At 49.9% G+C, this 25033-nt stretch overlaps 10 protein-coding genes across 10 annotated transcripts; 4 read left to right on the forward strand and 6 right to left on the reverse strand.

The window, feature by feature from the left end:
• Positions 1–154: 154 nt before the first annotated feature.
• On the forward strand, positions 155–1614 carry N7518_004114 (Gfo/Idh/MocA family protein; the record flags this gene model as incomplete). The annotated part of the gene is made up of 5 exons (XM_057185041.1): positions 155–178; positions 229–391; positions 445–1143; positions 1197–1287; positions 1350–1614. The coding sequence occupies 5 exons, from the start codon at positions 155–157 to the stop codon at positions 1612–1614; spliced, it is 1242 nt and encodes a 413-aa protein (XP_057041811.1).
• Positions 1615–1861: 247 nt separating this feature from the next.
• N7518_004115 (uncharacterized protein) lies at positions 1862–2818 on the forward strand (the record flags this gene model as incomplete). Its single annotated transcript, XM_057185042.1, has 1 exon — positions 1862–2818. The coding sequence occupies one exon, from the start codon at positions 1862–1864 to the stop codon at positions 2816–2818; it is 957 nt and encodes a 318-aa protein (XP_057041812.1).
• Positions 2819–3204: 386 nt separating this feature from the next.
• On the reverse strand, positions 3205–5296 carry N7518_004116 (putative PHD finger domain protein; the record flags this gene model as incomplete). Its single annotated transcript, XM_057185043.1, has 2 exons — positions 3205–3345; positions 3401–5296. 2 exons carry the CDS (start codon positions 5294–5296, stop codon positions 3205–3207), a joined length of 2037 nt encoding a protein of 678 aa, XP_057041813.1.
• Positions 5297–6402: 1106 nt separating this feature from the next.
• N7518_004117 (uncharacterized protein) lies at positions 6403–8233 on the forward strand (the record flags this gene model as incomplete). Its single annotated transcript, XM_057185044.1, has 2 exons — positions 6403–6920; positions 6976–8233. The coding sequence occupies 2 exons, from the start codon at positions 6403–6405 to the stop codon at positions 8231–8233; spliced, it is 1776 nt and encodes a 591-aa protein (XP_057041814.1).
• Positions 8234–8706: 473 nt separating this feature from the next.
• On the forward strand, positions 8707–9774 carry N7518_004118 (putative transcription regulator PAB1642; the record flags this gene model as incomplete). The annotated part of the gene is made up of 1 exon (XM_057185045.1): positions 8707–9774. The coding sequence occupies one exon, from the start codon at positions 8707–8709 to the stop codon at positions 9772–9774; it is 1068 nt and encodes a 355-aa protein (XP_057041815.1).
• Positions 9775–10207: 433 nt separating this feature from the next.
• Positions 10208–12512, reverse strand: N7518_004119 (putative forkhead transcription factor Fkh1/2; the record flags this gene model as incomplete). The annotated part of the gene is made up of 3 exons (XM_057185046.1): positions 10208–10274; positions 10329–12328; positions 12399–12512. The coding sequence occupies 3 exons, from the start codon at positions 12510–12512 to the stop codon at positions 10208–10210; spliced, it is 2181 nt and encodes a 726-aa protein (XP_057041816.1).
• A 1396-nt stretch (positions 12513–13908) lies between these two features.
• Positions 13909–15869, reverse strand: pacC (putative C2H2 transcription factor PacC; the record flags this gene model as incomplete). Its single annotated transcript, XM_057185047.1, has 3 exons — positions 13909–14724; positions 14772–15608; positions 15660–15869. The coding sequence occupies 3 exons, from the start codon at positions 15867–15869 to the stop codon at positions 13909–13911; spliced, it is 1863 nt and encodes a 620-aa protein (XP_057041817.1).
• A 1119-nt stretch (positions 15870–16988) lies between these two features.
• Positions 16989–17998, reverse strand: N7518_004121 (oxidoreductase, 2OG-Fe(II) oxygenase family; the record flags this gene model as incomplete). Its single annotated transcript, XM_057185048.1, has 2 exons — positions 16989–17556; positions 17667–17998. The coding sequence occupies 2 exons, from the start codon at positions 17996–17998 to the stop codon at positions 16989–16991; spliced, it is 900 nt and encodes a 299-aa protein (XP_057041818.1).
• Positions 17999–21424: 3426 nt separating this feature from the next.
• Positions 21425–21799, reverse strand: N7518_004122 (uncharacterized protein; the record flags this gene model as incomplete). Its single annotated transcript, XM_057185049.1, has 1 exon — positions 21425–21799. One exon carries the CDS (start codon positions 21797–21799, stop codon positions 21425–21427), a length of 375 nt encoding a protein of 124 aa, XP_057041819.1.
• Positions 21800–23968: 2169 nt separating this feature from the next.
• N7518_004123 (uncharacterized protein) lies at positions 23969–24274 on the reverse strand (the record flags this gene model as incomplete). Its single annotated transcript, XM_057185050.1, has 1 exon — positions 23969–24274. The coding sequence occupies one exon, from the start codon at positions 24272–24274 to the stop codon at positions 23969–23971; it is 306 nt and encodes a 101-aa protein (XP_057041820.1).
• Between the last annotated feature and the right edge of the window lie 759 nt (positions 24275–25033).

The following is a 25033-nucleotide window of genomic DNA, read 5'->3' on the forward strand; positions in this document are numbered from 1 at the left end:
ACGGCTATTGAATTTACCCCAGGGTTATTTCAAATGCCGGAAGAATTATATCCAGCGATTTAATACCCCGGTTTCCTGTAAATTAGTTTAAATTTTCCTCTTCCCCCTAGAAATTCCCCGGAATTCAATCACCATTTCGGAATTAACAGACATCATGGCTCCTCCTAGCGTTTTGATGGTACGGACAATGGTTCCCCGCAGCAGATCTCAAGCTAACTGAACTCGCAGGTCGGTACTGGTGAATACACCACCGGTTTCGTCGGCGGTGGTGCATCTGGCTCAGACAAGAAGGTCGGTGTAGTAGGCCTCAGTCTATTCGACCTGCGTCGGCGGGGTAAGGTGGGCGACTTGAGCATGGTGGGCGTGTCGGGCAAGAAGTTCCCTGGGATCCGTAAGTTCAGTGAAAGAACAAGAAAGTAAACAGGAAGCTAATCACGAGAATAGGTGACCATTTGCACCGTAATATCTCTCAAGTCTACAACAACCTCGATACCTCGTTCGCCTCGTTCCCCGCGGACGACCAGACCGACCCCGACGCATACAAGACCGCCATTGATGCCCTCCCCAAAGGATCCGCCATCACCATCTTCACCCCCGACTCAACCCACTATCCCATTGCGCTGTACGCAATTGAGCGCGGCCACCACGTGCTGATCACCAAGCCAGCAACCCAGCGGCTAGAAGACCATCTAGCTCTGGTCGAGGTCGCGCGCAAGCATGGCGTCTTCGTCTTCGTCGAACACCACAAGCGCTTTGACCCTGCATACTCTGATGCGCGGGCTAAGGCAAAGACTCTCGGTGACTTCAACTACTTCTATAGTTACATGAGCCAGCCTAAGAGCCAGCTCGAGACCTTCAAGGCGTGGGCTGGTCGTGATTCTGATATTTCTTACTACCTGAACTCTCACCACATTGATATCTGTGAGAGCATGGTTCCAGATTACAAGCCTGTGCGGGTCTCAGCAACTGCATCTCAGGGTACCGCTGCTGCGCTTGGATGTGTCCCCGAGACTGAGGATACCATCACACTCCTCGTGGAGTGGCGCCGCCGTGATAACCCAGCGAAGATTGCCACTGGTGTCTATACTGCTAGCTGGACGGCACCTCAAAATGCGGGCGTTCACTCGAACCAGTACTTCCACTGTATGTTATTCTATTCTCCGGCAGTAAACAGACATCTTCTAACATTGGAACAGATATGGCTGCCAACGGCGAGATCCGCATTAACCAGGCCAAGCGTGGCTATGAAGTGACCAGCGACGACCAGGGTCTAATTCATTACAACCCGTAAGACCCCAATTCTCATGGTAATGCTATCACATCGTTCTATGCTGACTATAATGTGCTAGATTCTATATGCGCTACGCTCCCGACGAAGAAGGAAACTTCAGTGGGCAGACTGGATACGGCTACATCAGCTTCGAGAAGTTCATCGATGCCGTCACGGCTGTAAACGAGGGCCGTGTGACCCTCGACCAACTGGACGCCCGCCCGCTGCCCACTCTGCGTAATACAATCGCCACAACGGCCATCCTCGATGCAGGACGCAAGTCGCTGGATGAGAGGCGGCCTGTGGAGATTATCTCCGAGGGCGATAAGTGGGAACTGAAGTAAAGAGTAAACACGATGTAAATGGATTTATGTTATACCAACCAGTGTATTATTTTCAAATGGCTCGCGTATATAATACATTTAGTGCTGATTCTGTCATGTGCAATGTCTTACCCTGAGTCGACTAGGCCGCAACTTTAAAAATAGTAAGCTGATGAAATACGAGTGCGACTTCAATTCAGCCTTGTACTTTTAGAATTATCTTCCCCCCTCCGCGATTTTTTGTATATATCAGACTAAATCATTCAAAATGATGCGCCGAAAAGAGATTTATACCAATATCACGCCCATCCCCTCGTCTGTGCCCCGCCAACTAGCCCTCGACATCCTACACAGCCATAACGAAATCATCACACTAAACCCACTCGTCCTCTCACATCAACCCATCAGGGCTCCACGCAATGCCGTCGCCGACGAGTACTACTCGACGTGGTACGAGATCACAGAACGAGTGCAATACGTCCCGGGGCTGGGCAAGATAGGGTCGGGCAAGATCAGCTTCAAAGGCTGTTTCCACAACGTCGCATGGGGTCTACAGACGCACATGTACGCGCCGATGGGAATCGACCTCCGAAGCAAATGGCGCATTGCAGGTAACCAGCGCGACGAACCACCCGAACCACAAGACGGGCGCGCAGATGGCGCCCCACAAACCGGACTCTATCTGCGCGAAGATATCGAGATCGAATGCAACCGCACGCTGATTTCTTTCGTCAAGGGTCAGTTGAAGGTCGCTTCGAAGGTGCTGGTAGATCGTCTGATTAAGAAAGCTGAGCTTCTTGATGCTGGTGTCTTGCAGGCTATGATGGAGGATGGCAAATTGACGACATATAATCCGGCCGACCGATCGAGCAGAATTGCCAGGGAGCTGTCGCATTCGTCGCGGAGACAGTCAGATCAAATGTCGAGGTCCTCGTCGTCTCGGGGACCGCGATCGCCGACGGACTCGCAGTTGGGGTCGATGTCTCCTGGACATACCTTTCCGCCGCAGTACGGACACCAGCACAGTAGAAGCTTTGCTGTGGAATTGCCGGCGGATTCTTATTATCCACAACCTGCACCTGATGCATATCAAGAGTTGCCGGATACCAGTCGATATCCGAAATCATCACAGCTAGATAAGGGACATAATGAACTATCTGTTATGGAAGAGGCTCCAGAGCGTGAAGATGTGTTACTTTACAGCCCTTATAAACCAAAGGGTTAGTTGGTTTTAATTTTTTATGTCAGAAGCAGACACAACTGCTATGCATTATGTATTCTCTAAGCTTAATACGAACACGTCCATTCTTCAAGTTGTCTACTGTATATCCCGACATCGTTCGATGAGACCCTGAATCCTAAATTATTACCTTCATAATATCCTACCGATGCGTGACAATAATTCTATCTTTCGGTTCCAGTGAGTTTCGACGAGCTGCTTCGGGCATGATCTGTGCCAATGATGCTTCCAATGCTTCCAAATTTGATAAACATTTGATTTTTGAAAGAGAAAGCTAAAAATCCAAGAAACGGCGCTACTCCGCACACAAATAAGAAAAAACAAAACAAAACAGCTCGTGGTATCATGCAAGAAGAATCATTCAAATCCAATTAACGGCGGGATCCACCCTTGATAATGCCATCTTCACCCTTGTGGAGCTTGATACGGCACTGGGGGCAGTACCACTTGGCCGTGCGAGAGGGGACTTCGGTCAGGCCCACGCAGCTGAGATGGAACCATTCACGGTCACACTGCAAATAGAATATCAGCATTCTGCTAGAACATATCATAAGAGAGATAGCTTACATCTTGATTCTCACAGCAGATCATCGTTCCAAAACTAACATCTCCACAAAGACAGTATCGGGGCTCATTGGCATCGATCTGTTCGAGGACGCCGTCTTCGTCTACACGGACATCCTGGGAGTCGCGGATGCTGAGGCGCTTCTTTCCTGGCTTGGCTTTGCGGCGTCCGTAGCTTACTGCCGCGCCGCCGTCTTGACCAGTGGAAATGGGACCTGGTGCCGGACGCTTGCGCCGGCGGGCTGGGCCGGGAACACTTGGCGCATGTGACGGCTCGCGGATGGGTGGTTTGTGCGCAGGTGTTGCGCTTTTGATACGGCGATCGCGTCCACTTGCTGCTATTGCGGTCGGGACGCTACTGAGGGTTCCTCCTTCGATTGAGGCGGCGGCTACAGAGCGCCGCGATGAGGGCCGAGTCACGGGTGGTGTAGGTGTGGTGACAACTTGGACAAGTGATGGGTTGGGTCCGGACCCTGCGGGGCTGGGGAGAGGAGGGGAGAACGTGGCTTCAAGTGCGGGGGACATGTGGGTCTTGATTGGGAGGGTGAGGTCGCTGTTGGTTTCAGCGGCTGGAACGGCCCCTCTGCTAGATCTGCGTCGAGATGGACCAGTCCTAGAAGAAGGCACAGCGACAGGGGCAGGCGGTGCGACCGGGGCAGCAACTTGCGTAGGTTTTGGAGGCTCGGGAGCAACAAGTTCTGTTGCTTCAGGGATAACCTCTTCGCGTTTCCTCTTCCGTGATGATCGATTCGCGGCTGGGGGAGCTTGGGCGGGGCTTGGCAAAGGTTTGACCGAGACACCACCTTCACCTTCCATCAATGCTTGTTCACGGGCCAACTGTTCGCGTTTCAACTTCTTTGCTTCATTTAGTTTCATTCCGCGATTGCTCAGCTTCGTCTCCTCCAAATCTTTGGCCGCTTCGCCACGTCGCGTTTCCTCAATGTTATCACAGTCAATGAACTCGCCACCCGTCTCTTCTGCCAGGGCCTTCGCTGCACGGTATGCTTCCCAGCCTCGGTTCGCCAGGGCCAGCTCACGGTGAATCATTACTTCACTCGGCTGCCAGACAGCATTCTTTTTCATCTTCTTCCGCAGCCTGGTCATCTCCCATTCCGTCAATCGCAGCCATGGCAGGTCCTCGCTGCCCAATTTCGCATCCGCTGGCGGCGGTTTCAACAGCGCAAGGGCCTGTGCTGTTGACTGTGCGGTACCCAGGCTCGGGCGACGTGCTTTTTCCTTCTTTGGGGGTCGCGCGGGCTTGGGAGCAGATTTAATGAGTTCGCCCTCCAAGTCCGATTGCTCGGTGCTGGCAAGCGGAGAATCTGGATCAAAGGCCCCATCGGCACCTAGCAGGCGTTTCCTATTTTTATCTCTCCGATTGCGATTGTTATCCAACCGCAGGGTAATACGCGTCGTGGCATCCTTGATAGCCTTCTTGCCTCCGCGCGCACGCTTCGATAAAGGTTCGGGCAACGGCGATGGTTCCTCCGTGGCAGGTTTCGGCAGTGCTTCGAGTTTCTGGCGGATGCAGCCTAATCGGTCGAAGTGGCGATCTACAACATCGTAGAGGCGACAGGCCTCGGCATATGCCGATTCACGCGCATTTATGGCACGATCGAGCTGAGAAGATATATCTTTGCGCAGTGCAATTGCGCCCGGTCGGGTATCCGAAGGAAGGTCTGGAAGCTGGCCGTAGATATGGGTGAGCTCGTGTACCGCTTGCGCCGAGTCGAGGTATCGGTCATCGAGCCCGCGAATGAGGGTTAAGGAGCGGATTAAGTCTGCGGGAAGGTATTCAGTGTAATCAATAAAGTCTGTGACTGTGGCCTGCGCGTCAGGGTCGAAGGGGCCATCTAGGATGACACCTCCGCTATCGTCTGTGTCGTCTGTCATGGGCATTTTCTAGCACGATGTAAGTTGATGTTGAAATGTGTCAAATTAGGCGCGTTCTGCGATGATAAGTGAGGACATCGAGGGGTCCAGACGTCAGATAACAGATGGAGCTGGATGCCTTACTGCACGAGGTCCTACAACAGCGGATGATAGTTATTCCAATGCAGCTCTTGGTCACGTGAATATATCCATAGCCCAGTTATACCGATTTGGAGCCCGCATGTAACGAATATATCCTCGGTTTTTACCATAGAGTTAGTGCTTCACTTTATCCAATATAGCAATAACGAAATTGCCCTTACTCCGAGCTCCGTTAATTCACCTTCTTATATAAAATTCGTTATGTCAAAGCTGAGTCAGTCGGTTTCGACCAATTAAAATGGCTTATGAAGCCCCACCTCTCCGAATATCGACACCTTAATGATACCTATACTCCGTACTAAGAGGTTTATATATGGAGTATAGACGAGGAAAAAAGCCACGGAAGTCAAGTAGTATTAAATCTGTTTCGGGTTGTACACTTATAAAGCTCTATACATCTATCTTCCAAATTGTATATAGATGGGCACCTCAGTGTAGAATGCTCTACATGTACGGAGTACATAGTTTGTTATATATACTATATAGTTTACTGTCTTGATTGAAAGCTGTCTCATATCTATACTCAGCCTTGGTCTTTTTATTCAAGAGTTGATTTAATCTCATCTGACTTTTCAAAGTCAAACTAAAGTGCCAAGTGTTTGCTAATGTAGGTAGGATATTGATTGTCAATCACTAGGCAGTATCACCTACATGTATACGATTGTTATAATGTGACGGCCTATAAGAGAAAAGAGAGAAAAGAGAAAGAAGAAAGAGAGCAAATAGGGAGAGATAGTGATCTCTTTATGTACTTTACTATGAGCTACATCGTTCTTTCCCAGTTGAAATCATCCCCATCATCCCTTCCCAATCCGATCGTTCCTTCCTAACTGAGAATTCTGATCCCAAAGGCTCGCCGTGCGCGTCCTGGCGCGTTTGTTTATATTTTATATTTTCTTATCCTACTTCCTCCTCTCCTCTTCACCCTACACTCCTCAATCTTGCCAAAGCTTTTATCTCAGTCTTCCAAAATGGATGTTCGCGAGCGTCTGAAGATGCTTCTCGAAGGAGACACGGGTCTCAATGACTTGAATACCCACTTGAGCCAGGCTGAAGCCGTCCAACCTGCACCCAGTGCGGATGGAGCTGATCCAGGTGCTGGGTTTACCAAAGCTAAGCAAGATGTAAGTCAATCTTACCCTGAGGGTGGCCAATTTCCTTTGTCGTACATTCGTACCTATGTGGTTGGAGACATAGGTGGGTCGAGAGACAGGCCGTTGACCCAGATCAACCAGCGTCATCCCCGTCGTACTCCGAAGATGCGCATTGATATCCCGGGCTTGAACAAACGCAAAGACGAGCGCGGCGGCGGTGTTTCTGACTTGGATTGCGACGAGGAGTTGGTCACTGCAATCCCGGTTACCAAGTTGTTCACTCCGGCCACCACAATGGCTCGCTTCCCTTTCAGGTACATCCCTCAAAATGATGCCCAGAGCGTCAATGAGCGGTTCTATGAGGGGGATAAGTTCTGGAATCGAACTTGGGATCTGTTTGTGAAATCTAAAATCAGTTAGCAAGGTATATTGTCGCTAATCCTCACCTAGGTATTATCTGTCTGTCCCAATGGCTATTTCTCAAACCCCATTTCTTTTGATTCCCACCTTCCAAGCTCAGGCACTGCTCGATGAAATCAATTCGGCTTTGAACCTCAATTTGACTCTCACGGGCTTTGAAAAGGATGGCCTCGTGATTGACATCGACAATGAGATGCTCCCACAGCCTATGTACCTTGGCCGAACCAGCACCCATGCTCAAAAGAAGAAATTGGAGAGTAATGTTCCCTCGCCTCTGGAGAACTGGGGACCCCACGCACATCTGGTTGAGCCCCCCGTTTTCGAGGACTTTGAAAAGAGAATCAAGCAATCCATCGCCACAACCAAGATCAGGAAGAGCTGCAAGCAGGCGGTCCGAGATGCCCGAATCAAGAAGTGGCAGGAGAGCTTGGGTCGTGCGCAAGCCTACTTTGGGCTGCGTCCCCCGTTGAAGCCAAATGATACACAGCCGTCGTTTGCCAATGGTCAGATCAGACCGATCGATGTTCTGAAACCTGTCAATTGGGCCTTTCAAGATGCCCCAATTTTCATCTGTATTGATCTTGAGTGGATGGACCGCTATGGCTCTCTGACTGAGGTTGGAATTTCGACCCTGGACATGATGGATTTGGAAGGTGTGGTCCCTGGTGATTATGGCCATATGTGGGTGAAGAAAATTCGATCCCGCCACCTGCGTGTGAAGGAGCACCGGCACTGGGTCAACGTGACTTACATTACCGGATGTCCTGGTAGATTTGGATTTGGGGAGAGTGAGATAGTTCCCAGCGCTGAAATTCCGAAGGTTGTGGACGCTGCGTTCCAGCCCCCATACATGGTTTCCTTGGAGGGAGAAGATATCCCCCGATACAAGAATGCGAAGCGCAATGTGATCTTGGTCGGGCTCGACCTCCACGGTGATATCACGCATCTCCAGAAAGCGGGAAGCCAAGTTTTTACCAGTCTGAACGAAACCTCTTCGGTCATCCGCGAGACCATCGACGTGGCAGAGCTGTACCGTGCTGATGCTGAAGAGAACCAAAAGCGGGGCCTTCGAGCACTGCTGGGATCACTGAATATCTTGAGTTTCGACCTGCACAATGCCGGAAATGATGCACACTACACCTTGCACGCTCTTGTGCGATTGATGCTGAGAGTCGCCGGGGAGAAGCCGTGGGCATACGAGCTCAACGGTGAGCGCAATGTTGAGAGCAAGGATGAGCGCAAGGATCAGCACGGCGACCCCAAGTCTGAACCCAAGGCTGCAGTGTAACGACAACATTGATGAAGACCCGTTCACCGTCAACTCACGAAAGTGGGAGTGACGGAGGGGCTGGAGCCGTGAGGTCAAGTTTGAGAATCTTTAAACATACCTCGTGGGATGCTCCTGAGAAGGTGAATGGGCGCAGTGAATTACAACAGAATGCGTGAGATCAAAAATGGGTGAAAATAAAAAAACAAAGGGGATGTATGGCTAGTTCTAGCTTTCTATGGTCTGAGCTGAATGAAAATCTCCGCTGATTTTATGTCAAATCTTTTCTCGTGCTAAGTAGTCCATACCGTATAAATGTACTGTATACCGTAAAAAGCAAATGATATAACCCCGATGTTATGTCCCACTGACGACACACCAAGTTCATCCCACTATCGCCCCATCCCACACAATCTTAATCTCCGATCTCCCCCTCCAACAAACACCAACACCGACCATCTCAACCAATATATATTACCCCCAAAATCCACAAAATGACCAGTCGAGGCCCCTTTACCGCTTACCTGCTCGGAAGCAACCCCAATGCACTCAAGCGCGCAACAACCCACCGCTTCCTCGCCTCCGCAGGCCGCGGCACCCTCCCCAAATCGCAACTAAGCCAATGGCTCTCCCAAGACCGACTCTACGCGCAAGCCTACATCCGGTATGTAGGGCTCCTCCTCTCAAAGATCCGCCTCCCAACCCAGGACCCGAAATCACCGACCACGCACACCCCAACCCCGGAACAAAGCGCCATAACCGTGCTCATCGACGCGCTCGTCAACATCCGCACCGAACTAGCCTTCTTCGAGAAAACCGCCAACGACTACAACCTCGATCTAACAGCAATCTCCGCTGAAGAGGGCGGCTGCTCCCTCACCTCCTGCGGCCAAGGCTCGGACATCACCGTCTCAGCCGGTATCTGCTCCATCGGCTCCGGAAGCTGTCCGGGGATCACGGGCGGCGACGAGGAAGGCCCACCAGCGGACGGGGAGGGAAATGCGGGCGGCGAGCAGAGCGGCGCGCCCGGCCACGGCCTGTGTCAGAGCCAGGGAGAGTGCCAGATGCCGTCTGGTGGGGGGCTTTGTGTTCCCGGACCGCAGTTCAGTGAGTATGGGCGCGATATCGACCCTTCTCCTTCGGGCGGGGAGGGGTGTGGGACTCTTTTCTTCTGCGCGAGTCGCACCACTCGGGGTTACATTGATATGTTCATGTCGGCGGGGAGTAGTGGGGTTTCGATCTTGGAGGGCATGGCGGTGTTGTGGGCTACGGAGATTTGTTATCTTCGGTCTTGGAGGTTTGCGGCGGAGTGTATGCGGGAGGATCGGAATACGGATTATAAGAAAGATGCGGATGGGGGTGCGTTAAGGGAGAAGTTTATTGGGAATTGGTCGAGTGCTGAGTTTGAGGAGTTTGTTAATCGGATTGGGGATGTGGTTGATGAGATGGCGGGGCAGATTAAGGGGGCGGAGGAGTTGGAGATTATGCGGGGAAGGTGTTTGGAGTGGTGGAGGCAGATTGTTTGGTTGGAGGAGAACTTTTGGCCAAATGCTGCTAAATGATGTAGAGTTGACTGATCAACTCTAGATCCACTTTAAATGTCACTATCTCTAGGTTGTGCACATGCTGTCGCGGTTGAAAAATATTGTATGTAGAATATCATACATCTGACTTGAATCCCATGTGCACAAGGCTATCTAGAACGGGATGACGAGCAAAAGCAAAGTAGACAAAAACAATAACGCCGTCCACAGACCGAGGCAAAATCAAATCAAAACTCCGATCCGGTCTTGCTCTCAAACCAATGACAATGTCATCGAGCAGACCGTCAAAACACAAGTATAAAAATGACAAAATCCACCAACACCATTCGTAATGCGAAAGCATGAAGCATGAAGCATGAAGCAAGTAGTAAAACACATGGACACAGTCTGGAAAGTGGACATGTTGTACATCACAAAATAAGACAGTCTGCACCAACCATCGTAGGCAACATCACGTAGCAGCCGCACGGGCAGCATTGCCTAGTTGTCGATGGTATGAGCCGATAGGTTCGAAACCTCTGAAAATAGTATTAGTTTCTGCGCGCCGACCGAGTGTATAAAAGAAAACCTACCTAGCAAGATCAAACCCCGATCCATTATCATCATCATCCTCCTCTTCTCGCTCTTCATTCCTCGCATGAGACGTCCCGTTGGGTCCCATATCCCCCGAATCTGACTGGAGCGGGGGCAGAGTCCGACCGGAGCCAAGTCCATTCGACGTCCCGGGTTTACTAGGACTAACGAGATTCGGCGGCGGGGGAGAGCTACTCGGGAACCCGCCGATAATGCGGTCCTCGACCTCGCCCTTCAGGGGACTCATGTCCGGCGGCGGGCGGGCAGGGGTACTCCCGATATCAGCGAACTTCCAGAACTGCGCGGGCGAGCTCATGGGCATGAACTTCGACGGGATCTGCGCGGTGCTGGGGGGCGGGAGACGGGGCTGTTGCCGTTGTGGGGCAGGAGTAATCATCGAAGAGGGCTCTTCGTTGTAGTAGGATGAGGAGAGGACTGGCGGAGACCCGGCTACATTGTCGGACATGCCATACGCGCGGGCCAGGTTGTTGCTGCTGTTTTGGACCTGCGTGGAGATGCTGGAGTGGTGGTTGTGCGAGCGCGACGGGAGCGGCGAGGGTTCATCGTAGTCGCGTGGGTTCATATGTCGCAGTGGGTGGTCGGAGCCGAGCCCTCGGCCGAGCCGGGAACCACGCTCTGGTGTGTATGCTTCCACTGGAGCTACGGGAAACGAGCTGAAGCCCGGGGACGAAACGGGTGGCGACTTTCTCGCTGTTGCTGAGAACGAGGTGTCGATTTTGCTAACGTGAGTTCCGCGTGCTGATGACGGGGGCTCTTTCGTCGCCGGTGAGGACGGGGCAGATGACTGCGTGCCGCCCTTGCGTGTTTGCTTCTTCCGGTACTCCTCCCGATACTCTACTGCGATCTGCCACTTCATACCCTTGCCCGGCTCGTCGGTCCGGCGGGGAACCTTTTGGAACGCCTTGTTCAGCGAGAGATTGTGGCGGATGGAGTTCTGCCAGCCGCTTTGGGAGTGTCGATAGAACGCGTATTTATCCATAATCCAATTGTAGATACTGTTCAGTGTGAGCTTCTCCTCCTCACTCGAGAAAATAGCCTGAGCGATTAGAGTCGCATAGCTGTACGGCGGCTTCAGGTCCTTGGAGGAATCCTTGCTGTAATCGATTTCCTCCGTGCTCTCCATCATCATGCCTCGGTTGTAAAGCGGGGACTGCTTAGCCGTGCGCTGGCCGGCGGTATCGGGCGATCGCGGTGGGGGCGTCACCTGGCGCTTGTTGAACTTCGGAGCAGGCGCCAACGAGGGCCCGCCAGACGATGATGGTCGTGTAGCCTCGCTGTTCTGGGAATGCTGAGGATGGGCATGCTGTGAAGCATCCCAGGCAACCGAAGCTGGATCGGGCTCCTGTCCGCTCGCAATGCGCTGCGCGCGCTCGATAAAGCTGGGCTGGATATTGGCTTCGTCGCCGGGCGTGACAAACATCATTTGTGTATTGGCCACCTCGATGATGTCGCCACATGAGAGAATCGCATCGGTGCCGCGCTTCACAATTGCATTGTTCAAGCGCACACCATTCCGGCCATTGACCCGGATGTGCCAGGCAGGGGTTTCCTCGCCATCATAAAAGATCTCAGCATGCAGTCTCGACACGAATTTGCTGGGGCCCAAGTCGACATGAACATCGGGAAGCGCACGAGCCGCAATTGTGACGGGGCTAGACTGTTCCACAGTCCGCTGTTCGCGGTCCGGTTCACGGCCGATATTGACATGCAGTGTTTTGACGTAATACGTCCAATTGCGGCCGGCAATCTTAGCATACGCCTGGATGCGCTGTGTATTCTCGGTCTTGGTGTTGGAGTGGTCGCGCGAGACGCGCAATTCCTCGCGGGGGGTGTTCAGATATGAAATCACTAGATCGACGAGGTCTTGATTGGTAGCGGGTTCGTGTTCGCCCGTTGAGTCCTCGGCTTCGTCGGCGGACTCATGTTTGACGTTTCGAGGAGGGGAGGTGCGGCGGTCAACCTGCGGATCAGAAGAAATCTAGTCTTAGCTCCTGTTTGCGCGGGGATCTATTCGGTCTCAAACTAAACGCTCCGTTGTTCTAACTCACCTTGCGCTTCTTCGCGGATGGCCGGCTGGGTGATGAGTCCGGAGCCTCTGCGTCGGAGGTTTCTTGCAGTTGAATTTCCTTGCGGCGCGCGCGGCGGCGGTTTGTAAGCGGCATTATGTATAGACGTTCACTCTTCTTGGTCTCCGGTATGATATAATAGACAACCAAAGCCGGAGTATTTTTTCCCTCCCGTTGCGTAGGCAATCAAGTCCGAGTCGAAGTACTCCACAAACAAGCGCGGGGCACTAGAAAGGAAATATGATGGCAAGCCAGAGGCGAGAAAAGGCAAAACACAGTTTAAATAAAAACAAAAGTCTTCCAAGGTTGGAATCGGATTTCAGCGCCTCCAGAATCGGTTCAGAGGTAGAACCAGAGAACGAAGAACGTCGGAGCATAGATTTGCCACCACGGAAGAAAGGGAAAGGAAAAAAGGAAAAAAAAGAAGCCCAGATAGACTGTAAACAAGATCAAGAGGCTGGATATCTTTTTTTTTACAAAAAACTCCCCCAATCGAAAGGTTGATATTGTGTGGCTGGATGTTATTATCGATAATCCCTAGGCCGATCGACACGCGCAATGGCGTCTGTTTGGGTGACCGCCTTGTCGCGTAACGTGTATGACACAGCAGAAAAGGATAGAAAGGAGAAGGGAATGGAGGGATGAAGGGAATGAAGAGAGAGAATATAGGAAAGACAAGAGAAGGAAAACAAAGTGTACAAGTAAGAAAAGAAACCGAAGTGCGATTGGGGATGTGACCGTAAACAGAGTGGTGGAGTTTGTGGTAATAACGGTGTATGGATACAGGGAAAACTGTCCGGGAGGCGGAGATAGGACTGAAATACCAATACCAGCACGTGCTCAGCGTGGGATTGGGATGCTTCCGAGTGCAGAAAGTGGGACTTCTTCATATCCAGATGCAGAGATGTTCTATGTTGATATTCTATGATGCCTACATAAGGATGCAGTTGGTGTAGATATCCTGTTTCTTTGTCTTTATTGTTCTTACTATGCACATATCCATGTCTAACACCTGTCTTAACAGCTAATTTAGATTTCCCTCCCTCATACATACACAAATTCTCAGATCAATAAAAATGAGATCTGCCCGTTTGCGTCATCCCCCGGATCTGGCTTAGCTTGAAATGTTGATTTGCCTCTTTGGGTTTGACATGTCGATCTACGGTCACATCGCTTTCGATCTTCTAACCCTGAAAGGGTCTACAGGAAAGAGTCAAGACGCAAACAACACTTTACGTAAATAAACACTTTAAACAGTTCAAAGGGTCTCATGGAGCGCTACCTAATATTCATACAAACAGGAACGACGCAAGATGAAAGCACCGGAAGAGTATCAGAAAGAAAGCGGAAAATTTCTTCGTAAGAAAAATTAAAGCCTTCAAAGAACAAAGAAGACCAGGTAGAAAGGGGGTGTAGAGCGGAAGGCAATAAACAAATGTCGTCACGGCGTGAAACAAGCTATGGCCAATAAAGGCAGAAAGAGCGGAAAGATTTACTGAGGCATCTTGGCGTCCCCATCCTCGTCCTCATCCACACCACGTAACATGGGATAGAAGACTCTCTCAGCTGCAGAGTTGGCGTGCTCTTCCTGGGGCTTCTCAGAACCGGCACGTGCACTGGCAGTCTCAACTCCCTCCATGGCATCGAGTCCGGGCGGAGAAGCCGAAGAACTCTGCACTCCATATTCAGCAGTAAGGCTACCGGCCTCGAGCAATTCAGAAACCAAGCGACGGAGGTTCTCAAGCAGGCGGACCTTTTCAACCCAGGCAACGTTGACATCGCGCTCGGCGACTTCAGTGGCCGCTTGCGCAGTACGCTTGACATCCTCCTGGTCGGGATCAGACGAGGTACCCGACAGAGCGGGGTCAATCAAGCTCTCCGAGATGTGAATAGCCTTGGGAGTGCGCTCGCCGTCATCCTTGACATCATGGGAGATATCCATGCGGTCCTCGGTGGCAGCACGGTCGGCCGGTCTCGCGCGTTGCAAGGTACCGCCGGTGTAGCGGCGGCGGTCGTCGTGGTCATACGCGCCGCTCAGGGTAGAGGGCGGTGCGGCACCTGAGGCGGTCGGGTAGCCTGCGGTCATGCTGTCGGCGACGGTAGTCGACGGCAAGCGGGGGTACATACCCGGGCCGCTCTCGTGAGGGGGCGACACGCGGTGAGCATGGTGCATGGAGATAGGAGAGCGGTTGGAGGTGTATGACTGTGCGCTGGAAGGCGGGGTCAAAGCTGGGGTGCCGACCGATGGGGAGTGGGCCGAAGCAGCCATGGGGGCTGAGCTAGTTGCAGTAACGTGGCTTGGCGGGAGCTGGGTCGGGGGGAGTGAGTGGCGCGATAGTTCATGCCACCATGCACGTAATGCGCGCCGGGCTGGGCAATGCCGGCAGCCGCCACATTCTCATCGCTTTCGTAGATTGTATTCTGCATTTGCTCGAGGAATTGATCGATGTTGATTAAATCGTTCTTAGTCCGAACATTTGACATGGGGGGAAGGTGGTAGCCCGGAGCCTGAGAACCACCAGGGCTGTAACCACCACCGCCGCCGCCGACCGCAACAGACGCAGGCATTTGCTGATATTCAGGCACAGGGCCATTGAGGAAGGGAAGCTGAAGGGCCTGCAGACCCAACAGACGCTGGCCGACCGCGGCATAAGAATTAGGGTCGAACTGGCGGCGCTTCAAGTCGCCAAAAAACTCGTTCAACGCATCATATCCACGCTTACGATCATAAGGGTGACCTCCCTCTTGTCCTTGGCTCAGGGCATAGTACACATTGCCGTAGGAATGCGGGTTGGGGGCCTGAGGTGGGGGGTGTGGCTGGTAGTACTGTGGGGGCGGTGCGTGCGAATACTGCCCATTGATGCCGTTGATAGGGCTCTCGAAGTAATGTGTGGCAGCAGCATAACCCTTAGGGTTCTGAGGGAACATCATATCCGGATGCTTCATGCCCGGTTCCGGAGAGCGGATCTCCGAGTCGTCGGCATGGGTCTTGACATGCTTCTTCAGATCCTGAGGTCGCTTGAAAGCCTTACCACAGAAGTCACACTTGTGAGGCTTGAGCGGCACGTGAACACGGATGTGGGACGTGATATGATCACGCTTGACTGTGGTGGTGTTGCAAGTACCCCACTGACAGGTCAGGTTGAGATTGTTGGTGCTTTTACGTCCAACATGTCGCTCACAAACATGCTCCTATCCGTTATTAGCATCTTTTTTCAATTGAAATTGATTGATCCCACTTACATATAGAGACTCGGCATTGGGTGACTTCTCAGTGCATCCGACCCACTGGCACGGCAGCTGCTCACTGGCGGCCGCAGCAGCGGCGGCGACGGTCGCTGAGACCGAGGCGGAAGGAGGTGAAGTGGCCTGGATGGCCGCCTGGATGGCCGCCGGCTCAGTCACCGGCGCCGGCACGGCTGCTTGGGTAGAAGGAGAATGGTTCTCCGTCATGATGCCAAGAAATTGGATTAGTTGGCGGAAATCCTAGAAAGCAAATGAGAGGAGAAAACAGAAAAAGGATCTAGCGACTACGAGAAGAAAGACCCGATATGTATACAAGAGGAAAGAGGAAAGGAGAGAAAACGGGGACTCCGCAGAAGAGGAAAAGGAGCCGAGCCTTTGCCCAGAAAATACCGCGTTGCTAAGCCTAGCGGAAAGACAAGGAGAGAAATGCGAAGACCAAGACCGGGCCAAGAGCCTGTGCGGGCCTCCAGAACCGAGAGGCGTTGGCGCCATGGCTTTTGACTGGTGGACCGAGGAGGGGACGAGGGGCTGTGGGTGAGCATTCCAGGGCTAACACGTACCACCGTAGGGTACAGTACGGGGGGATGGTACGTGGGGTACAGTACGGTATGTATTTTAATAAGATTTGATCTCTGGCCGTCTATAACTGGCCTGTCCTGTCTAGTAAGCGAGGCTAAATCAGTTAGTGCACTTGCTGCGGAGTACCGAAATTAACCAGTTCACGGCAATGTTGCATAGAAACATAACGTTGCCGAGAAAGAAACAGAGTTGCCTGTTCATATTGCCAAGCCAACTTCCAAGAATCATCCTAATAGGCAGTGCTTCTTGGCAGCCAAGTGATTCCTCTTGCCAATAATTCCCGCTCCGGAGCACCAAGACTCAGGTCTTGGACTCTTGGAGTCTTGGTATGACCATATCCCTTTCGTATTAACTTTGTTTCTGGGTGTGACGAGTCTGATTAAATCTGGTTGCCTGGTGCCCTTGTTACGGCCGGTATGCATGAGTCGGTCGGTTTCGGATTTGGATCACCACGTCTGAAGGTATTGCCATGTAACCATATGTTCTGGCTTCTATATTCTCTACATCCTATATATTCTATATTTCTCTAGTCTAGTTTTCTATTCTATTCTATCGGTAACATTTCGCCTGACATGTCAGACCCCAACTATACAACTTACTAAGATCAATCATCCCGAGGTCTTCACAAGGGCCTAGCCCAAGCATTCCAATCCTCCTTGGAACATGGCTTGGCCATTGGCTTGGCCAGCCGAACCCGAGGCAACCACGTGGACGTCTGAGCTCCGCACAAGTACCACAAGTGCCACCTTACTTTCCCGAGCGGTACCTCCGCTTTGGCTGATACCAACTCCAAACGTTCAACCCAACCTTCGTCCCCTTTGTCACAGGGAACGCAGCGTGCCAAGTCTCAGGGTACCCTGTTCCGTCCGGCCGAAGGTTCTCCCAAAACACCGCATTACCCTTGATAGGCTTGAATGTGATCCCCATGTCATTCCCCTTCTCATCCCGCTGCTCACACTCCAAAAACTGACACCACTTCTCCCCAGCCGGCATCCTCAACCGCGGGAAATTCGTCCCCCCACCTTCACAGTCCGCGTCGATATACACCATAAACGTGCTGAAACGGTCCCCCCCGCGCGCCAACGACCCGGCCCAGTCATAGTGATGGCGGTAGTGCCCGGAGGCATTGTAGCGCTGCGCCCACATGCGCTCGATGTACAAATCCGGGTGCCAGCCCTGGAAGCGGCGGGCGCGGTCTTCCAGGCAGCGGACTGTGTCGTCGCGGTCGAGGAGGGCACGGTCGGAGAGGCGTTTGGTCGGGTCTACCCGTTCTGTTTGGCCGTCGTAGACGATTGAAGGGGTGTATTTGTTCACGCTGGGATTCGGGGGAGGGTTGTCCGGTTAGCTTGGTTATTTTGTGTGTGTGTTTTTGTGTGTATATCTGTGTTCTCGGGGATTTGGTTGCGGTTGAGATTGGTGAGTTACCTCATGTCCAGGATATGGTTTGCTTCGGTTTCGGAGATGAAGTTCTCGATGTATATGATCAGCGGTTCGCGTGAAAGGAGATGCACGCGGTACTCCTCGGCGCTGGCGCAGCGGAATGGTACGCCATCTTCGGGGCTGATGAAGCTGTCGTCGGTCAGGTTGATGCCCGGTCCTGGTGCGCTGGACTCGTCGAAGAGGTCGTCGCTGTCGCTGGGTGGTGCCACTAGGCTCGGGAAGAATCCGCGCACTACCGGGTCGAGGATGAAGATATACAAGGGGACGAAGTAGAGGGCCCAGGTCAAGACGGTGGAAAGCTTTGGAAGTGACCCCATTAGGTTGCTATAAATAGTCCCGGCGATATGTATGTTGTAGGCCAAGTAAATGTACAGGAGGTTTGGACTGTTAGCTCTCCATGCGACCGGGGTGGAGGGTTGCAGATGCCAATTGATCTGTCTTTGTGCAAAGATGAAGGCCCAAGGGCAATGCAAGAAGTATATGATCAAGAAAGAGTGTTGTAGGGCAAGGCCATCTTGCGAAGGAAAGGGTTTGGACGTTGAGGTGGAAATGTCGAAGTATGTGGGTCTAGGCTAGGCTCTAGCCCGAAGTTAACGATGAGCAGACTTCATTGGAAAAATAGCTACATATGTGACTATACGTACCGGATTTTCCCTGGCAGGTAGGGCTTTCCTATTTGAGCTGCCGCCGCTTTTATAAGGGTGCTCAGTAGATGTCAGCACAGGCCAAGATCAGTGATCATACTCAGATCAGTCACGTACAGAATGACTGTTGCTCAGTGAGCAAAACTGATACACTTAGCCCACCTCAGACTATACCCAGAAGGGATTAGCCCCCACAGGGTCGTTTATACTATGATAGTTAGTTCGCTGATAGGATTGCTGCTGCCCTCATTTTCCGGAGCACTTTATCTTATCAAGAAAATACATCATAACAGAGGGGCGCAGGAAATAGCGGAGAACCCCATCCGTTTCAGGATATTGTCTCCTTTTGTCTTCTAATTAAGAGCGGCTCGGGCTCGAAATCTTAGATATAAAAGCAGAACGTATGCTAACATTAGCATATAATCATTCACACGCCTTCTATTCAAGAACCTTTTACTTGGTACCTTGATCTAATATCGCGTTCTGTTACTTTAAATAAATTCCGTGCCTCTACCTACACCACACGTGATTATGGGTAGAAAAGACTTTTTTACTGAGCGCGATAAGATTGCTAAGACGAAACGCCGTTTACAGTAGGAAAGGAATGGCTATATTCCTAGAGCCCACAGATAGGAGGACTCAATTCGGGAGAAAGATAGAAGACTTCCTCAGACCAATACTTTATATCGTGGAACTGTAAATCTTTGGCTGAAGTGAGTTTAGCTATATCTAAGGTGGCAATTCCTTCCCATATATAAATAAGGCTGACCTTCCCTTAGATTCATTGTAGATCCAGAGAATGGGTTTAAATACTACAAAACTTCCCTTAGTTGTTCGGCTCCAACTCATAAAATGATCAAGGAATTCATTCGCTGGTACGCCAGTTCTATTTAAGGACGACTGAACGAGGATAAGCTACCCACAGTGAGAACCATAAGTATATATGCCGAACGGTTCTTCGGTGGATTTGAACAATTTATAAAAACTAAAATTATCCTAGATGATCGAAACTTCTCAGATACTCAGTCAGTTATCTAATGAAAGGTACATGCAATCGGACTCCACAATGGCCCTACTAATCCGCTGCAGGCGAATATAGATAACACAGTATAAAAGGCTAGAGGCGTTCCCGCTGCGCAATGGCGCTAAGTCTACGCCACTTTTCAGTAAGAGAAATCCCGAGTTTTTGAAAGGCTTTTGTATTTGTATTAGGGGAAGTAGGCCGAAATACTGGTTTTAATAGGCCAGGACGGCCTCGAAGATACTGCTATTAGAAGATCTATATCACATCCGGGAAATACTCTCTCCTTATTCGTCCGGATTTTAGATCAAGGGTCCCGGGAGCATCTCGAGTATAACATAAATACTCAACCGGTCCACCTTCCCGGAACCATACTTCAATATTTCAACAGAATCCATTCTAGATACCTACTACCATATTATTAGATGAGGACTTCTGTGTAAGACAATCAACTCTAGGTTTCTCTGTAGTTATATACTAATTTATAAAGTTCCCTTTCCTAAAAGCCAGCCTCTAAGCCGCCGAAACGACTTTAATTGCTTAACAAGTATGGCTTCTGGGCATAACAGAGGTTAAACAAGCAATAAAGCGGCAGTATGAACCTAATGCTAGAACTGTATCCCTTATCTCTACCTACTAGGCCCTTAGAAAGTATCGCCACTAGCCCTAGGGGAAACGCAGAGCTTTGGCTAAGAATAATATACTGAGGAACTATGCGCACTGTATAGCAAGCAAGCTCACTGCTCATGATTTAGCTATACTTTCCCTTCTCGCCTGGCATTTTGATTCGAAAATGGTGCCTCTCCCCCAGAGGCTTCTTATATTCTTCGCCGACCCCTATAAGCAATTTGACACAGTGTGCCGATCTATTTACCGCAGCTACACGAAAATGTATGTACCGGATACGTTGGCAAACTTCGAGGGAAGCTTGAGGAAATTGTTAGGGCTATTAGAATGGAACGTGATCAGAGGCGACGCGGTCTTGTATACCTAGATTTGACCCTCTGTTAAGACCTTGCCATATCATACTAGTAAATGAGAAATAAAAAAGACAGCAGATATACGCTGAGCTTCAATGAAATCACCTGCCTCAATACCAACTTCAATCACTGAATGTCATACCACACTTCTAACTACTTTCCTTTACTATTCTGATCTATACCTATCAAAGTTTCTTATGGGATGTGCGAGCCAAAATTGAGGTTGGACTTTTTCTGCCGTTGCCTATTGTGCTGTTAGTTTGTCATCCGTCGACGAGTTTCCTCTGCAACATAATTTTCTCACTCAATGGGATCTATATCTTAATCACGGCCAACAGCATTGTATCGGTTACTTCTCTTCCTGGGACTGTTTGATCATCAGTCTTAATATATGGGGTTTGTGTTGTGTGAAAAGACTCACGACAATTGTCAAGTACAAACTTAACAGAGAAACATTTGTGGTAAGAGCGGCGTCCTGGGCGTCCTAGATCATCTTCCAAGGGAAGATCACCTTCATTTATCTGGAATCCAATGGCAACCCGGTAGCATTGAAGGAATTCGGGAAAATCTTTCTTCGTGATTAGACTAAGACCTCTGTGGATATCGTCCCCTTCATTCCCTTCACCTCCTTCTCCTTCCTTTCGATAATAACGGTAGCACGCAGTTGGATCTGGAAAGAGTTGAAAGCATCGCGGACAAATAAATTCCAAGCCTGTTTTTACCAGAGCTCGAAGCAAGATTGCGAGCCACCTTTCCACGTCAGACATCTTGAAGCAAAGTGATAGAAGCAACCAGGAAACAGAAGGCTGACAATTTGACAAAAGTCTACTCTTTATAGGCGAGGGCCGGCTCGCCAGCGCATCTTCACAGATCCAAGCACATTAGTAAATGCACTTGCCGAATAGAACTAGCAGTGGGGATGCAAGATAGCACTCCTGCAAAATTTTGATTAAGATATTGATACGAAAACGCTTGGAGTGACACAGCCTCGACTGATTGTGGCCTTTGGTTTAATTTTGTTCCAGCATAGGTACTAGTTTACAGCTGCTCTTACAACCTCGCATATCAAATGTCCAAGTATTTTACTGGCCTTATAATTCAAGTTAGCCTCATGATGACACTATCTAGGATATGAAGCTGAGCGGATCCGGGACTGTCTGAAAGCGAGGTCTTCAAGCAAGAGCTTGGATTTGGAGGGCTCAGTTGCAGGCCGTGTTCCACTAGGAGATCCCATCCAATGGAAGATCTGATCATCTCCGTCTGTGAAACCCGGTAGTGTTCGAAGCGCAGTTTGTTAAGAACATAAGGTGATCCGACAATCTTCTCCTCACTCCTCCTTTCGTGTTGAACGATGTAATACGTCTCCAGATCTTCGCCGTCTTCTGGTATGACTTCGTCGAGTATGCGCAACGGACGAGACTTCGAATCCAGAATTTCGGCAGAAATAGATTCAGCGGAAGGACCAAGATTCATCCTCGGAGGCTGATAGCTCCCTTCTGTATCAATCGTTAATGGATTGCCCTTTCGATTTACCAAAGGAGTATACAAACCTTGAGAGTTTTCCCGTGACTGTTTCCTTATCACCCCGCAGCATCGAAAGAGCCCGAAGATACCAGACCAAAGGGTATTTAGTATATCCATATTTCGCACAAGACTTTAGGTATTAAGATAAAAAAAGATATAAAACTTCGTAGGGAGGCTTTAAAAACAGTGAGGTACTCAATTGAAGGATCCGCGACGTCGAGACCGTATAGATATGCAAGATTATATACCCCTAGATCGTACCAATGTTGCGATACTACCCCTGTCCTCACCATTAGCTATGTTCATTCGATTCCAGGGCCGGCTTCACCATCTTGCCTGTGATATGGGGCTGGGCTGATCAGAAAATTAACTACCTTCACAACCTTCACAACCCCTGCAGGACGTAGCCTTTCTACGCACTCACACACCACAAAGTCTAAATTCAATTCTAATTCAAGCCACTGTTCTAGGGTGTTTCTGTATGATTTGGTGGTGCCACAGTAACCTGCCTGGGTCCCTGTGGTCGTTATTTTGTTTCATAAATCAAGTTCGAAACGCAGCATCCATTACATATCTATAATTGGTTGGTTCAGAATTGACGGTTAAGAAGCGGTTTCATTGGCTGACTACTGTGCTCAACGATAATTCTCGAAGCGTCTTCCCAATTTCTCACGCGTCCTCTCTTTTTCTCACGCATCTGCTTATTTTCTCCCGTCTTCTTATTTTCTCACGCGTCATCCCTTTTTATCACAAGCCCTCGATTATTAACACTTTATCTGTTCCGACTTCTATATTTTTTTGATCGTGGCACCTCAAATTACCGTCTTGTAAGATGGTGGAAAAAAGGGCATTCGACTGTGAGGGCACTCAGCCTGCCATCAAGTCCAAAGCCGCGAGGTTCAATGCCCATATATTGAAAAAGCTACAAGCTGCAGTCACGAAAGATCCAGAGATCAACTTGGCCGAGCAATTCCCCGCAGAATATCTACAACGTCTCATGGAAATGAGAAAACCAATGGAAAGCCCTCCGAGTAAGCACCACAATACTACAATTCAGTCCTCCCTTCGTTCGCGTAGCTAACACTGTTATGTGCCAGAGAAATCCAAATATAGTCCCCAGGGTCTTTCCAAAGCCGATGAAGACATCCGACGAACGCTCTGCCCATCAGACCCGGTTGAGATTCTCTTTCCTCTTTCGGATGCGGTTGTAAAATTACTCGAGTCGGTATCACAAACTGCGGCGGATTTGCCGGTCGGACTCTCCCAGCGGCTATTTGAAGTTCTACAGAACAGTGAAATTCTTTGGAAAGCTCCCTTCGCTCGCCAGAAAGGAGTTTTCAAATGCTCCGCAGAAATAGTTGTCAAAGCGGTTCGCAACATAGAGCACTACACTGAATACACCACGTTGCAATATCTTGATCTTTATAGGTCAAATATTCCAGCACCAAAGCCTCTTGGCTTAATGCGTATGAGTGGAATTTCACTGATTTTCATGAGTTACATACGATCTATACCGCTCGGGGAAGTCTGGCATACACTCGATTCTTGTCAAAAAACCTCTCTCAGAAACCAACTCAACACTATACTTGCAGATTTAAGAACTCTTCCTTTTATAGAAGGGACTCCTCTTGGGGGAGTCGCAGGTGAAGGCTGTAGAGATCTCAGGAGATATGTTCGAACGAGCGAGACGCCTATCACCAGCCTCGAAGATTTTGAAACATTCTTATTCTCTAGCCCGCACCCGGGCGGCAACGTGTTCATCAAGTTTCTTCGACAATTATCACTATCATTTACTAACCGTTCGGGCCCTCGCATCGTTTTCACACACGGAGACATAAGGCCAGACAATATCATGGTTGAATTAGCCGACAACAAGTATATGGTTTCTGGAATCCTTGATTGGGAATACAGCGGTTTCTACCCTGATTATTATGAATCTGTCCGATGTACAAACTGCCTCAGCCCGTACGAGGAAAATGACTGGTTCTTATATCTGCCAGAATGTGTCTCTCCAAATATCTACGCTCAGTGGTGGCTTCTCGATCGAGTCAGAGAAACTAGAGTTGTATGAGCAGGCGCATCAGCGTATTTCAAATTAGCTTTCGTACAATGAGACTATCAGACAATTGGACCCCTTTTTTCCTTCAAAACGCTTCGTGCTTCACGGTAATCTTCATCGTCCTCCTCCAGAATAAACTCATCCTCCAGCTTATCAAGGATCTCGAGCACGTAGTCCTGGCAGTCCCATTCCACCGTCTCGTTGTCTACAGGAATCGCTGACGCGACGTTCTTGATTCTCTCGATGTCGGCTTTACCGATGACTCCAACGTATTCCTTGCCTAGAAAGCTCTTAGACTTTTCAGCCTTGGCCTTCAAAACATTGCGTATGAAGTTAGGATGTTGTCCAACGACTTCAAAAATCATTGGCACGTCTTCATCGTCAACGTACAAAGCCCAATGCTGATAGTTGCCGTACACTCAGTGAGCACTTAGTGATCAAATCAGAGTGCTCAGATGATGATCAGTAAGTGGATCAGGGTGCTCATGGGATGATCAGGTGATGCTCAGTGAGCAGATCAGTTGATTATGTAATGGCACGTGATCAAGTCAGAACACTTAAGGACGTGCTCAATTTTACTCAGTGATCAAAAAGCGGCAAGAGGTGAGCACTAAAACGGAAAGGGAAAGGTCTCGAGTGCCAGGCATTATCCGGTACATATGCTGAGCTTCAATGTAGTTCCCTGCCACAACCACTAACTTCAATCACTGAATATTATACCACGCCCCCAACTACTTACTTTGCTATTCTTCTGATCTATACCTATCAAAGTTTGTTGTGGGATGTGCGAGCCAAAATTAGGGTTAAAAATTTTCTGCCGCTGCCTACATTATACTGTTAGTTTGTCATCCGTCGACGAGTTTCCTCTGCAACATACTTATCTCACTCAATGGGACCTTAATCTATATCTTAATCACGGCCAACAGCATTGCATCGGTTACTTCTCTTCCTAGGACTGTTTCATCATCAGCCTTAATACATAGGGCTTATGTTTGCGTGAAAAGACTCACAACAATTGTTAAGTACAAACTTAATAGAGAAACATTTGTTGTAATAGCGGCGTCCTAGGGCTTAATTATCGTTTACAGCTATTCTAACGGCAATATAATTTGGATTAGCTGCAT

The sequence above is a fragment of the Penicillium psychrosexuale genome, assembly GCF_028828465.1.
Source record: "Penicillium psychrosexuale strain IBT 29551 chromosome Unknown utg000003l, whole genome shotgun sequence".
Classification (NCBI taxonomy): Eukaryota; Fungi; Ascomycota; class Eurotiomycetes; order Eurotiales; family Aspergillaceae; genus Penicillium; species Penicillium psychrosexuale.